The sequence below is a fragment of the Ixodes scapularis genome, unplaced genomic scaffold (genome assembly GCF_016920785.2).
Source record: "Ixodes scapularis isolate PalLabHiFi unplaced genomic scaffold, ASM1692078v2 PGA_scaffold13__105_contigs__length_92229423, whole genome shotgun sequence".
Lineage (NCBI taxonomy): Eukaryota > Metazoa > Arthropoda > Arachnida > Ixodida > Ixodidae > Ixodes > Ixodes scapularis.
This window is the reverse complement of record NW_024609839.1, coordinates 70,824,267-70,837,757: the sequence shown is the minus strand read 5'-3', so window position 1 is coordinate 70,837,757 and position 13,491 is coordinate 70,824,267. Positions and strand designations below refer to the sequence as shown.

The following is a 13,491-nucleotide window of genomic DNA, read 5'->3' as shown; positions in this document are numbered from 1 at the left end:
GAGGCGAAACGTCTAATGAAGTTGTTTTTTCTGTTATGTCAAGTCGGCGTTCTTATTTTAATTACCATTGTATAAGGCACACTGAAGGAAATTTTGGGCAAATATTGCGACTACATACCCGGGAAATATGGTACTCAAATTGCCAGAGTCACATCAACCCGTGCCTCAAGTTGAAAAACTTTGAACAGAAGATATTCTGCCATCACAAGTGTTGTGTAGAGCCTTGTGAAGGAGACAGGCATGAGAGTGTAGCCATGCCATGTTTCCCTTCTGGATAATACTAGCTTGAAACAGCTATAGTACCTAACCTAGATTAGATTTGGAGGATGTTTGGTTGCATTTGACTTTGTTTCTTTACTAAGCACCGTGGCAATAGGTGAGTGCTCAATGAAGGAAAGCTAATGGTTTCTGGAGCTGCCACACTTATTAAATATGTTGTCCCTCTAGACCATTAGAACAGCAATGGGACTGGAGTGTGTAAATGAAAACAAGACACATGCACTATACTATTACTGGCTGTCAGCCATAACTTAGAAATATTGCATACATATTTCAAGTATCACTGGCATAAATTTGCACATAGTTGAAGTGCAATATCTTTACAAACTGGTTTGTAGTGCTCATTTAAGATCTTACTGGTTGCTTTCTGAGCAGCTGTGAGAAGATGTAGCATGGGTGTACAAAACAAAATTCAAAGTATGTTTTTGCAGTTGCCAAAAATAACCTTGTATGTGAAAAACGACCCTCTATAAAAATAAACGCAGGTTCCACTCACTCCAGACTGTTACGAAGACGTAAGCATGATAAGGTCACACCAGCGCATAAACAAACAGTGCACAAACAACAAGACAGATGGTATGACCAACACAGTGAGATTTCACAAATGCCAAGATTGCACTCCTGCCTTACAGTTCATTTGTGAGAAGCAAATTGTTTTTATTGTAACATTAACTTTCTTCAGCACCCAGTCTCACTCATATGATGTTTTTGTCAAAAGGGATAAAGAAAATATGGCACACTAGCAAGATAGCCTCTAAAAAGGTTCAATATTTCATTAATGTACAGTTTAAATTGGTTATAACAGACCTTGGTAGTGATCAAGATTTCAGTCTGCTGTACAAGGAATAAGCTGTATGCAGACAGAAAAACAAACCGAACTTGACAAGGCAGTAAGTTATATCCAAATGATGTTGTAACCAGGTCTGTTGCAACGAGTTTATACTGTACTGCTGCATATATTATCTGACTATAAACCTACTGATCACACCTGCTTAAGGTGCAGCAACATTAGAACTGTGTGCATGCACATTCTAAAGGTATGACTATCAATCTAAATGGCAAATTTGATTTACATATGAGGTAGTTTGTGTGGATGGGGCTAGCTCACGCAAAACAAGTGGTCAAGCATACAAGAGTGCCACTGTGATGGGTTCTTTGTTCACAGCAGTCTCAATGGCACTGGAAACACTGGACACACCCTTAGCAAATTAGATCTCTTGGCATTTGTGAAAGTGCAGGAAACAACAAACCATCTCTGCAGAGAGAAGCAATAGCTTGGAAAGGCACAGAAGCATGCAACTGAGTACAAGTGCACAATGGGGGCACAATGGCATGCCACAATGGGTCAATTTGTGCAGGTGCAATGGGGCCAATGAGTGCAGTTGGGTGCATAAGAACTCAGCATATCCTGTTACCTACTTTCCCATAACCTCAGTGTGAGACCATTTTCTGCACACACAATGGTGAAATGTTGAAACATATGTGATAGTTGCCACAGAGAATGAACAAATTAAGTGGCAGATATGGTACTGCAAATGATGAAAACCATTAAAGCCAGAAGACTATATTTGTTACGAAAAAATCTATTTTCAAACATTCTGTGAAACTTGCAATGTTTGCAAACCTCTCATTTTTGTGAATTCTGTGAATTGGAAAAATCACAAACTCTAATTAAGGGCATGTGAATATTTCTACTGTCCAGAGAGGCAAATTCCACCCTTAGAATTCGCTAAATTTATTGGTCATGAATATGACCCTTCTGCCCCATTAAAAAAAATTGGGTTTGCAAAAATAAAGGGTTTTACAGTTAGTACCTATATTAATTTAACAAAAGAGATACAAAAGACTGCAATCGATGTGGTCAACATTGAAGGAATTACTGAAAATACTCAACATTGATAGTATGCATAAGCAATGCAAATACTGAAAAACAGCGAACAATGTTTTAACACTATCATCACCATTGACAAATGGCAGAACCACTTACGACAGCACGCTACGAAATTTGGTTCGCTCGGGTGTGTGAGGACAGAAATGAGAAAGAGATGGAAGATGATTGTAATAGATTTTGCAACAAGTGCACATAAATTTCAGAAATACTCCAAGCTAGGTGGTAGCACTCTCTTCCCTTTGACTGACAGTTAGGCTGTACACATGACTCAACTGAAGCAGATGTCAAGCCCACTCTTGGCATATTTTCGTCATTTGCTATGTGCTCATTTATGGTTTTGCCCTAATGAAGAGTTGTCTTTTTTGCATCCAGCTGCATCTACATAGAATACACATCTGGTTCTTATATATATGCACGAGCGCTGCTGTGCTTTAGGTTTTTCTGCCTTAAACCCACGATAAGTAGGATTCAGTGCTCCATCCCGCCTAAGATGTTGGGAATTCGGCTGTTTTCATTTCAAATTTAGTAGGCATTTCCCATGCATCACCAAAGAATTTTACAAATATTTTTTTTTAGTAGCCTGCAAACTGAGGCATTTAATAAAACAACAATTCAGAAATCTCCTCATCCTTAACAGATGCCTCTACTGAAATTCAACCTTCATGCCTCTACTGAAATTCCACAGTGGAGACTGAAAAGTTGCTTGTGGGCACAGAAAATAAAGAATTATTATTATTATCACTCCATTCGTCATGACTACGTTGTGACCCTTACTTAAAGCACACACATTAAATCGACTGGCTGTACCAGCCTCTGACTGACTACCGCGGTGATTTTGGTCCGAAAACAAGCCAAGAGAATGGGGTCTTGCAAAACAACACTGCCTAGTTTTTTGTCATTGCCTGTACCAGAACGGTTCAAAACATAGAAAAAAGTTAAACCAAAACATAGCAACTATATTTCGCTAGACTCGTTAGATCTTAAAAACAAAAAATGGTTCAGGCAAGCTAGTGAGACCGCTGAGCAGCCGAAATAAAACCCACAGCCTGCCGAGAAAACACTAAGTAAATATGAGCAAAAATGTAGCAGTTTAAGTCACATAAAAATGACCTACTTAAAGGGGCAGTGCAACGATTTTCACGTCGAAAGAATTTGCAGCTCGTATGTTTTATATTGTTTACCTTGGCACAAGCGAGAGAAAAAGAGCCCCCTTCCTCCAAAATACGGCAATTTCTTCGCATAAGCGCAAAGGATAAAATTTTTTTTCCCCGATCCGCAGTTACGTGCGGCAGTCATTGAAACTACGGCGCAACGTCTATCGGGCTACGCAAATTTTTGTGGTGCCATCTATCGAAAGCCAAAAAAATCATTTCCTCTGTGTCATGACTACATTGCGGCCAAAGTACACAGATTAAATTGAATGGTCTCTCATCTTTTTCGTGGCGAACCATCTCTTGCCTCAATCACTCGTCACGACCTTGGACGAAACTAAGCGGGTGCCATACTTTGTTGTAGACAAGTCGGACATTGAAAAGCAGACAATTAAGGAGGGAAATCGACAAGATGATACAACCGAATATGATACTCCAAGTGATGTCCCTGCTCGCCTCACTCAAAAGACCGTGCGAGTCAAAGGGTACCCTGACCCACGATTTGTTTACTTTTTTTTTTTAATGAAAACTAGTGCTTGCAAGAAAGAAATATTTTCTGTTCTTTATTCTATAGGTGACATAGAACAATTCCCGCAATCGATCGGCCAAAGTCTGAAAATCGTTGCACAGCTCCTTTGTCCGGAGACTCGTAGTCAGAGATCAGAAACAGTGTTAGCACAAGCTGTGCTGCAAGTCACGAGAGCCGCTACGATAGACGCAGCGCAGCGACTTTGGTCCACTCACCTGCGTTGAAGTCAACGGCAAATTCCTCGTTGGTGTTGCCGGACACGATGCTGAAGTTGAAAAGAATCCAGTGTGAGCGTGTGTTTCATGGCCAATACAAAATCTGTCAAGGAAAGCGGGGGAGAGCGCCTAGCACTTCCTCGAGGTTGTCATTGTCTACGAGCGAGGCTACTAAGACGTGTCCCATCGCACACGGAACGGGAAGCACGGAAAAGTGAAAGGAACTGATCCTGTGTACGACAAAGCTCCACCCCCAGCAGGTGCTATCCTCTTCAATGGGTAAGCAAACAATGTCTCAACCACAAGCTCTTCATTCCCTGTAGCCTGTAGCGAGTCTGGTAGCTGTTAGCCGACAAGTATATACCCTTCAAACTACCGTAAAAACCCGCATATAATACGAGGTTTTTTTTCAAATTTTGCCATGTAAAATTTGCGGTTCGTATTATACGTGGGTCCCAACAATTTTCAGCTTCTATGAGGCGCGATCTGACGCAGTTTGACGTGGTTTCGGTTTCGTAGCAATATGGCGTTCAAAACAGCTATCATCATCATCATTAAAATCACAATGTCCGAGAAGCCACCATGTATCCACGGTCAGGCTAGGCAATGGCGTCGGCGCGAATCGCCGAAAACGATGCTCAGCCGCCTTCAAAAAGAAAAGTAATTTTGGTTGCGGAAGACATCGGCAACAGCGCTGCCGGGCGACAATTCGCCGAAAATGAAGGCGGCATCCGCGGATGGAGACGACGAAAGCAAGCTCTGTTCCCGTGCAACGGAACGAGAAGAAGCTTTGGAGGCCCAAAAAATGGCGTGCTCGCCGACGTCGAGGCAAGTCTCGGCGACTTTGTAAAAGAGGAACGTGAACGGCACGTCGCCGTAGACATCAAGCTGATGCAAGAGAGGGCCAGAAAACTTTGATGAGCCGACATTGGGTACAATGGGTTGTTCGCATTATACGCCGCGCCGGGCTTTCACTGCGTCGGTGCACGCCCGTCGCTCGCTCTTTCAAGAAGTACGGAATTTCAAATGTGCTCGACGGCACTAAAGACGACTGCCTGGGGGAGGAGGCATCGGACAAGGAGTCTGATGGAAGTGATGACAGTGATTAAGGTTCAATTACGACGCAAATATACGTTTTTCTTAAGACTTCCTGGGTTGCATTTTACGCGGAATATTTTCGCGGTCCTTAAATTGTTTCATATTATACGCGGATAAAACTTTTTTTTTTTTCTTCGCGGTCCTCAAATCATGCCTCGTATTATACGCGGGTTCGTATTATATGCGGGTTTTTACGGTACTTCATCTTCTCTTTCTAGAAGGCCTAGTTTGTAAAAAATTAAGCATCTCTAGTCCTGGCTCTTAAAGAACCGGTGGATTTCACGCTGCTTTACTGCATTGATGCCAAGACTGGGAAGGGTTCCTCAACGTTTTATACTATAAAACCCTTTATCTTTGCAGCTCCTATTTTTCTAAATCGGTCACAAAGGATATAATTGCAGCCACAAATTTCGCGAATTCCAGACATCTGCATTGAAGCTCGTTTAAGAACCGAAATTTTCGCGTGCCCTTAAATTTTGCGAATGTTTGAATTTGCGAAATCCGTGAAAATTGAGGGCTCACAAACATTAAGGGTTTTAAAGTATGTTGCAATTGTCATAGCACCGTTAGTGTACGCTGGCTTGGCGGTCTGCCAACCCCGCAACGCGAGCTATGTGCTCGCCGCGGGCGCAATCCGACCGTGGGAGAAGAGACGAACCGCCAAGTGTCCCCGCCATGGAAGTTCGATACAGAAAAACAACGCTCCTATACAATTCCATGTGATTTTCAAGGGGATGTTTGGACTGTTCGATATAAACTATAATTTGAAATACCCGGGAGTGATACAACCAAGCTCAACTGTAGTATACGACTGCCACCGTACCGACCCAGGTTCAAGCCTCGCTCAGGCGCTCTAACTTTATATATGTAAACTGTATATATAACCTAATGTGTGTAACGCTACCAGCGTGTCACTTGCTCATGATGCCCATTATGATACTTGCTACAATACTCCATCATGACAACTGTGTCGTAGAAAACGACTCATAAAACAGAATGTGCATCAAAACTAACTGGGCTGTCACTCTGTTACCAAAAAAAGTAACTAGGTGCGAGTAACTAGGTATGAGTGACACATTGCTCGTAATGCGCTGCGTGCAAGTCTGCAGCTGGCCACATTATCGCATCTTCGTGACAACACGTTGCAATGCTCTAGACAGGGAAACCAGCCCCACAGCAGACTGTGCGCCAAAGGCCCCCACCTGTAGATGAGCTGGCGTCCCTTGGGGCTGTCGGCCTGCACGGTGATGACGGGCACATCCGGGGGCAGGTTCTCCGGCACAGAGACAGAGTAGAACTGGCGCGGGAACACCGGCATCGCCCGGTTCACCACTTTGATGGGCACCACGGCCTCCGTCTCCAGCGAGGGGATGCCTGCAGCGTCGCATCGCGAGTGAGTGCAGTCGTCGCAGAACGCGATTCACTCCGGGGCTTTTGTTGCAATTGGTTCCGCACCCCATGGGAGCGCATACGGATCTCCTTTTTGGATGGCAATCCACTCTTCGTGCAGCCTATGGAGCGCAAAAACCTTCGTGACCAATGTCAGAGGGACTCGTGTTCCTCGAGGACACCGCTTGAACAAGCTAAACTAAAAATTGCGTTCCTAAAAAAACGTTTAACGTTACTTGAGGTATTCTTTTTTTTTTTTGCTCGATATAGTACAACAGCTTTCACTTCCCTTATATTTATTTACTTAGTAGTTCACTAACATTCTGCCAGTCGCGAGTTAAATACACGGGGAAAATACACGTGGTACAAACGCAAGATCTGAATGCATGATTCTACGGGAGATATCATTGTTAAAATAGTGGTCATAACACCGAATTTCAACCCTCGCTAACTTGGTCGGCTGAGCCGTCTTCCACCGTTGACCGTGTCAGTGCCGTTATTAACATTTTTCGCAGTGACGGAAATATGCCTCGAAATTTAGTTAAAACGCACCACTAAAATTACACCTCCAGTGGTGTATTTTTGTAAGTGGGGGTATTTAAACACCCTATAGCTTACGCGGTGCTTCCCACTCCCTACCCGAGCACCCACCATTGTCCACGGCAGCCACGACGAGGGTGTACTCGGTGTTGTGGGTCCCGAGAGGCTGCCTGAGGGTGATCTCCCCTGACACCGCGTTGACGTGGAACAGCTCGGAGTTGCCCTCTCGAAGCTGGTAGCGCACCCGCCCGTTCTCTCCCAGGTCGAGGTCGTTGGCTTCGACCTACGGGGAATGCAGAAACATCAAACGCAAGTCCCTCGCCAGTGTCCTAGCTGCTTCCGGTCGCTGAAGAGCTGTGCAGCTAGGACGGAGACACATCACTACACCGCATCTCATTATAGTCGGCGACAGGTTCAGAGTTCAGGAGAAGCTCCTCCCACTCTGTTTACATTTTAGCACAGTGAACGCTAGAGAGGAGGTCGACTCCTCTCAAGCATTGGCTTTGCTAAAATAGAAAGAAGTGGGAGGAGCTTTCCCCGAACTCTTAACTTGTCAATGTCTATAGTTGAGCGCAGTGCCGTCGAAGCCGCAGGCGTGAAAGAGGAAAGCCGTCTTTGAAGAAATTTTGAGTTACAAAATAACCTCCGCAGGGGACAAAAGCGACCTCTGCGACGCACAACTGACAGCTGCTTGCCATGAAATACCGAGCAAGCGCCCAAACGAAATTTGGAGGTTCCTTTGAAAAACCGGGGGGTGGGAACTTCTCGGGTCGGGGAACGAAGATGCAGGAGGGGCACATCACAAGGTGGGCTTGTTCCGATTACACAAGCACACGCGCGCGTCGTGCTTCATTGCCCTATTCCAGCGCGTGTGTGTAAGGCTTCTCTGCTATGCAGCGGAGCGCTCGGGAGAGCGAAGAAGTATCTCGGTTAGCAATACCCCGTTTCATACTCAGTGTACACTGTGTGACACAGTTAGTGTGAACCTGACATTGGAACATTTTTGCATACTACTTCGAAAGGTTTTTGGTGGGCAAAAGGAAGAATTAGAGCACTTAGTAAAGTGCCCTAATTACTACTTTCCAACACGCTAGTACTTTTGATGATGGCCCTTTGATTCTTGGATAAAAAGAAAAAAAACAACTGGCGATCGTTTATTCGCATTAACAGCGTCGCACAGTGCACACCGCTGTCAAAGCTATTGGCGCGAGTGCGTGGCTTCGTATACAGTGTCTAATTTGCATGAGAGCGCAAAATTTCTAAATATGAGGGAACTGCAATCGAGGCAATGACAAAAGCAACATAGAACACAAGGAAAGTATTTTGCTGGGGATGTGAGGTGTGCCATCTGTGTTTCACCAATATAAGCATTCTTTCGTTGAAAAGCACACATTACGGAGGCTAACTCTACGACGAACCGAAAATAGACAGTGTCAGTTAGAGCACACAGACTTTGAGAAGCAATAGCCGCGGGTGTGGGGGCACATTTTTAATATTCAGAATTTTTCTTATTTGTCATTTAATTTGACATAGCTGTAGAAGTTTCGGCATTTACATGCCTTCTGCAGGTACACTGTATTTTCAAGAAAAGTAAAATTTGAAAATATTATCCTCCACATTGATTCTTTTGGTAGAACAACTAGTAATTTGACACATTCTGATCTGTCATATTACTTAATACGCAAGTTAGTTAGGAAAATAAAAGCATTTGCACGGATCCTTCGAAAATTGCCACTTTTCCTGTGGTCAGGAAAGAGTTAAGTATGCCCGTATAACAAGTGTGTTAGCAACGATGCTCGATACCAAAACCGTCTAGCAGGTACCGTGGCCGCAATAACGACGGCCAATGCGCGCAGTCACCTTGCGCACGAGGTCTCCCGCCTTGGCCTCCACCGGAACCACGGAGTAGTACGGCAGGTTGACGAAGATGGGGGCATTGTCGTTCACGTCCAGGACTCCCACGTCCAGCACCGCGTGGGCCGCATTATGGGGTCCGCCGGCCTCGCTCCGCGCCTCCACCACCAGCCGATACGCACTGACCAGCTCCCGGTCAAACGGCCTTCCGACGGTGCGGACCACGCCCGACGTCGGGCCGATCTCGAACATGTCGCTCGGGTTGAGGATGCGGAAGGAGACATGCTCGTTAAGCGATGTGCCCAGCACGCTGACGACGGTGACGACGCGCGCCTCCGTCGCATTCTCAGAGATGAAGGCCTCGTAGGAGTCCCGGGCGAACCGGACGTTGCCGTTGCCCGAGTGGGCCACCGTGACGATGACGAAGGTGGCCGTCTCCGACTGGCCGTCGTTGGCCGACACGACCAGGCGGTACAGGTCCTGGAGGCCTTCTGGGTTGCGCACCAGCACTTCCCCAGTGTCCTGGAGGACCTGCAAGGGTGCGGGACGGTTGGGACAGTCGGGGCGTTCTACAGACTGGACCGGCTCCTTCTCCGGTCTTTAGACGGACGACAAGGCCAGAGGTGACTGCGCTCGTGCCAACGTTACTAGATTACCTCAGTTGTGGAACTCCCGTGGAAGGAGGGGGTACTTTCCTCACTCGCTTCAGTCTGCCTCTCATTGTTCAAAATGCCATCTCGATTTTTGTTAACAAACTGTGTGTTCCATAAAGTATGGTAGAACACCATCTAGACGCTGCACTTCGAAACGTACATACATATTCCATAAAATACACTGCAGTTACCATAGCAGCCGTCCAGCGTGTCGAACAACGGGAGGCGAGTGGTGGTGAGTGGGGGGGGGGAAGTACTGCTCGTGCATGCAGGGTCTATGAGTGGTTCCGTAACTGAGTTAATCTAATAACGTTGGCTCGTGCCAGCTAGATTCCAGAGTTGTCGTCTTTGCCTTTTTCCGGCTCGAGTTACTTTAGCTTTTCGAGCTGGACTTTAAAATTTAAGAAAAAAGGTTAGGAGTATTCAAAGAGAAGAAAGGTGTATAATTGCCATAGATATTAAAAACAATGGTGTGCCACTGCAGGTTAGGGGCTCCCGTGTTCTAAGGAGTCTGGATTATTGTTAGGCACTGCAGCTGAAAGAGACAAACTCCCCCCAAAACATTTTTTTTACTCGCTAAATAGCAAACATCACCAAAAGAAAGAATTCTTATAAAAAATGAAAGTTAGCACAACATTTATGTTGGGAGTTGGTTAGAAGTTATTTCTAAACAAGGTGATATTTCTAGGTCCACACCTCAAAATGGAAGCATGTTTCGAAATCATTCCCAACTGCAAATTGTCTCGTTCTGGCAACTTAAGTATGGACTATAAACCTTTTTCTTTCTTTCGGGAAAAGATAATTCTATGCCGCACTTATAAAAAAAGGTTGGGAATTCAGCTTAGGAAGGCAAGCGCCCTGGGTGGGCCCCCCAGGGGCAGGACCGACCTCGAAATGTCCCTCGTGGTCCCCCGCCACCAGGGTGTAGCGGACCCCGAACGGGGACTCCAGGTCCGGGTCCGAAGCCCGAACCCTGGCCACCCGGACGCCTTGGTAGGTGGGCAGCAGCAGGCTGGCGTTGTAGTACTGGTGCTCAAACACGGGTGGGCTGTCGTTGACATCTGTCACGTTCACCAAGATGGTCGCCGGGCGCCGGGCACACAGCCGGGGCTTGCCCGAGTCCCACACCTGCACCTGGAAGCTGTACTGGGCCCTGGCCTCACGGTCGAGCTTGTGCACAATGCTGAGTGCACCTGCACAAGGGGGAGGGGGGGGGAAGGGCAAGAATTAATGATTGATTGATTGACTGATTACATTTTAATCTCACAAAGGCCAAACTTGGCCAAAGAGGGCCTATAAGAGGTAAGAAAAGAAGATTATTAAATGCATAAATAATGACTATATACTACTGAATTATTTATGTTGAATACGAGGCCACTGAATCTTACCAAGGTCCTTGATGATCTAAATACATTTAAAAAAATTAGATATGTTTTTAAGAGAAGCAGAGGATCCATGCCCAATGAGGAGTGAAGGGCAATGAGGTATCTGCTGCTCATAAAAGATATGAAAGTGCCGTTTCCAACATCTTTCATATCCTCCAAGTGAGATTACGGCGTGTAAAGCTGTCAGAGGTTCACTACACTTTGTATATCTACGAGCATCTGTTCCGTTAAGATGATTACTAAGTCCGGCGTGTATCGCCTCCCCTGCAATGGGGGTACAAGAACATGAAAAAAGCTGTAACAGTGCAGATTAATTAACGGGGCCCAGCCCCTTACATTTGGCAACAGGCTGAACGGGAAAGTAACGAAAATAGTTCAAAGAGGATTATCGAGTTAAAAAAAAGAAAATAATGCACATAGAAAAAAGAGATCGGTACAACACCTTTCTGCTGGCCACCTCGATGTGAACGCCTCACATGTTCGCAGAATTCAATAGTGCGAGCGGCGTTTGCTGGAGCACTCATAACCTGTAGTTTTTTCAAAGATGTGGCACTCCCCAGGAGCCGGTGCTGCACACTCTACACGCAATATTTCTTTCCAATTTGTTTGGCAGTCTTTCACGGCAAACGATTGGCAAATGTGGGACGTACCTTATATACTGTAGCGAGCGTATATAGCACTCGCAATATTTCTTTATTGGCGCAACTTTATGTCTACGAAAGAGCGGTTGAGAGTGCAAGTGATGTGGTGCATCGTCGTTTATTGAACCTGTGCTGCATTCCCATACTTAATCGGGCATATCCGAGCGACGTCCTAGATAACAATGCCATAGTGCAGAATTTTTAATATCACGCAGGTTTGACGAGCAAGGACGCAAGTACCCGTTGATAACTGACACGGCACTCGTGAGCAATTGATTTTCGTGCGACCCTCTCTTGTCGAAGGAAGCGTGTTACAGGGCACCGCATAAGAGCCGGTTGTACGACGCGTTCCGCGTTAAAAGGACGACCAGCGGTTAGTACAAAGCTGAACACCGATGAAACATATTTTGGTTTCATTGTTTCCCAAAGTCCATCCGTATACGGCAGTAATTGGCCGGGGAACGCCACGCACAAAAAAAGGTGCACAGGCATTTTTTTTTTTTAGGTGAGGACATAGCGCAAGCGTATCGCAATGAAACGTGGTCATGTGCCTTAGAATAAGAGACTTCCTTATGTCGTAAACTCCGTAGCACAAAGGCTTCCGCAATTTAGCGGCACAGTCGTCTTCCGGTAACGCTTTTTCGTTACGGGAAGCAAGTTACAGGACGCCGCAAGGAGTCAGCCATAAGGCGAGTTCACACACCCCCGACTACTTACAACCAAGAGCGGTAAAACCTCACTTCTTACGACGAGGGAACAAATTGCCCCATCTACCGGGTGGCTGTGGAACATGAGCGGTTTCCGAAATCTTCAACCTTTTCAGTGCATCGTTCTTTTTTTCTTTTTTTTTTCTCAAATACCTTTGACAATTTTAGAAATTACCATTTCTCATTGGTAATACGCACATTTGGTCCGCCAAATACTGCAAAACCATGGAGGTGAGATGTTTCTGGTGGCGACATGGCACGTCGCCTTCAGAAGCTTCTTACCTCCATGTCCAAAACCTTCGCACTAGTGAAGCGCAGTTTCAGGCCAACCTCACGGAAGGTGCCAGCAGGTTCTCTCTTTATAAAAGGTTGCAAGAATTCGGTCATAAGCGAACGCAAGTGTGTCGACCGGCCTATAAGACGCATCTTCCGTCGGGAGACGAGCCTCTTACCAAAACACTTTGAGCCGCGGGATGTGCGCCCACTCACCCGTGCTCGTGTCGACGTGGAAGAATTTGCGGGCCCACTTCTCGACAATCTCGAAGACGAGCAGGGCGTTGGCCTCCGAGTCGGCATCCTCGGCGGTCACCACCAGCGGGGCGTCACCCTGTGCCGCCAATACTACGCTGCCGGCCTCAGCGGCCTCGCTGACCAGGCCCCGGTAACGGTCCCGCAGGAAGCGCGGCGCATTGTCGTTCCTGTCGAGCACGTGCACCGCCACGTGCGCCGAGGCGTTGGCGCCTACCATGTTGGTGGCCACCACCGTCAGGTTGTAGAACCGGCAGCCCTCGTAGTCGAGGACCCTGTCAGTGAACAGCGACAGTGCACGCATTCGTATTGTCGACCGATCGTTTCGTTGACGGTTCGTATTACTGAAAGGGCATTAGTTCCGCCGCCAGATCTCGCGACGTTTCGTCGACATCTTCTATGCATGCACATTGCCTCGGCTGCCAAAATTCAGACAAATCCGGAGCCCCTAAATAGGTTATGATACGCGTAGACTACTGACACTCCATTCCTCAAGTAGAGCAGTGCGAGGGGTGAGGCGACCACGCATATTTGAAAGCATCAGATTATACTCTATTTCACTTTAAGTGCGAGCGTAGGAGAAGTTACGAGAGAGCTGGGGGCTTTTAGCATCCCTGCCAAGCATGCGTCG

At 46.4% G+C, this 13,491-nt stretch overlaps 1 protein-coding gene across 1 annotated transcript in view; it reads right to left on the bottom strand.

Moving 5' to 3' along the window:
• Positions 1 to 13,491, bottom strand: part of LOC8026349 (fat-like cadherin-related tumor suppressor homolog) — a 267,076-nt gene that overhangs the window by 82,974 nt on the left and 170,611 nt on the right. The window contains exons 11-16 of the mRNA XM_042289669.1: positions 12,822 to 13,135; positions 10,488 to 10,792; positions 8,953 to 9,477; positions 7,204 to 7,375; positions 6,366 to 6,537; positions 4,066 to 4,115 (exon numbers count right to left, since the gene is read on the bottom strand). Of these exons, the coding sequence (XP_042145603.1) occupies positions 4,066 to 4,115; positions 6,366 to 6,537; positions 7,204 to 7,375; positions 8,953 to 9,477; positions 10,488 to 10,792; positions 12,822 to 13,135 (1,538 nt within the window). The remainder of the gene's footprint in view (positions 1 to 4,065; positions 4,116 to 6,365; positions 6,538 to 7,203; positions 7,376 to 8,952; positions 9,478 to 10,487; positions 10,793 to 12,821; positions 13,136 to 13,491) is intronic.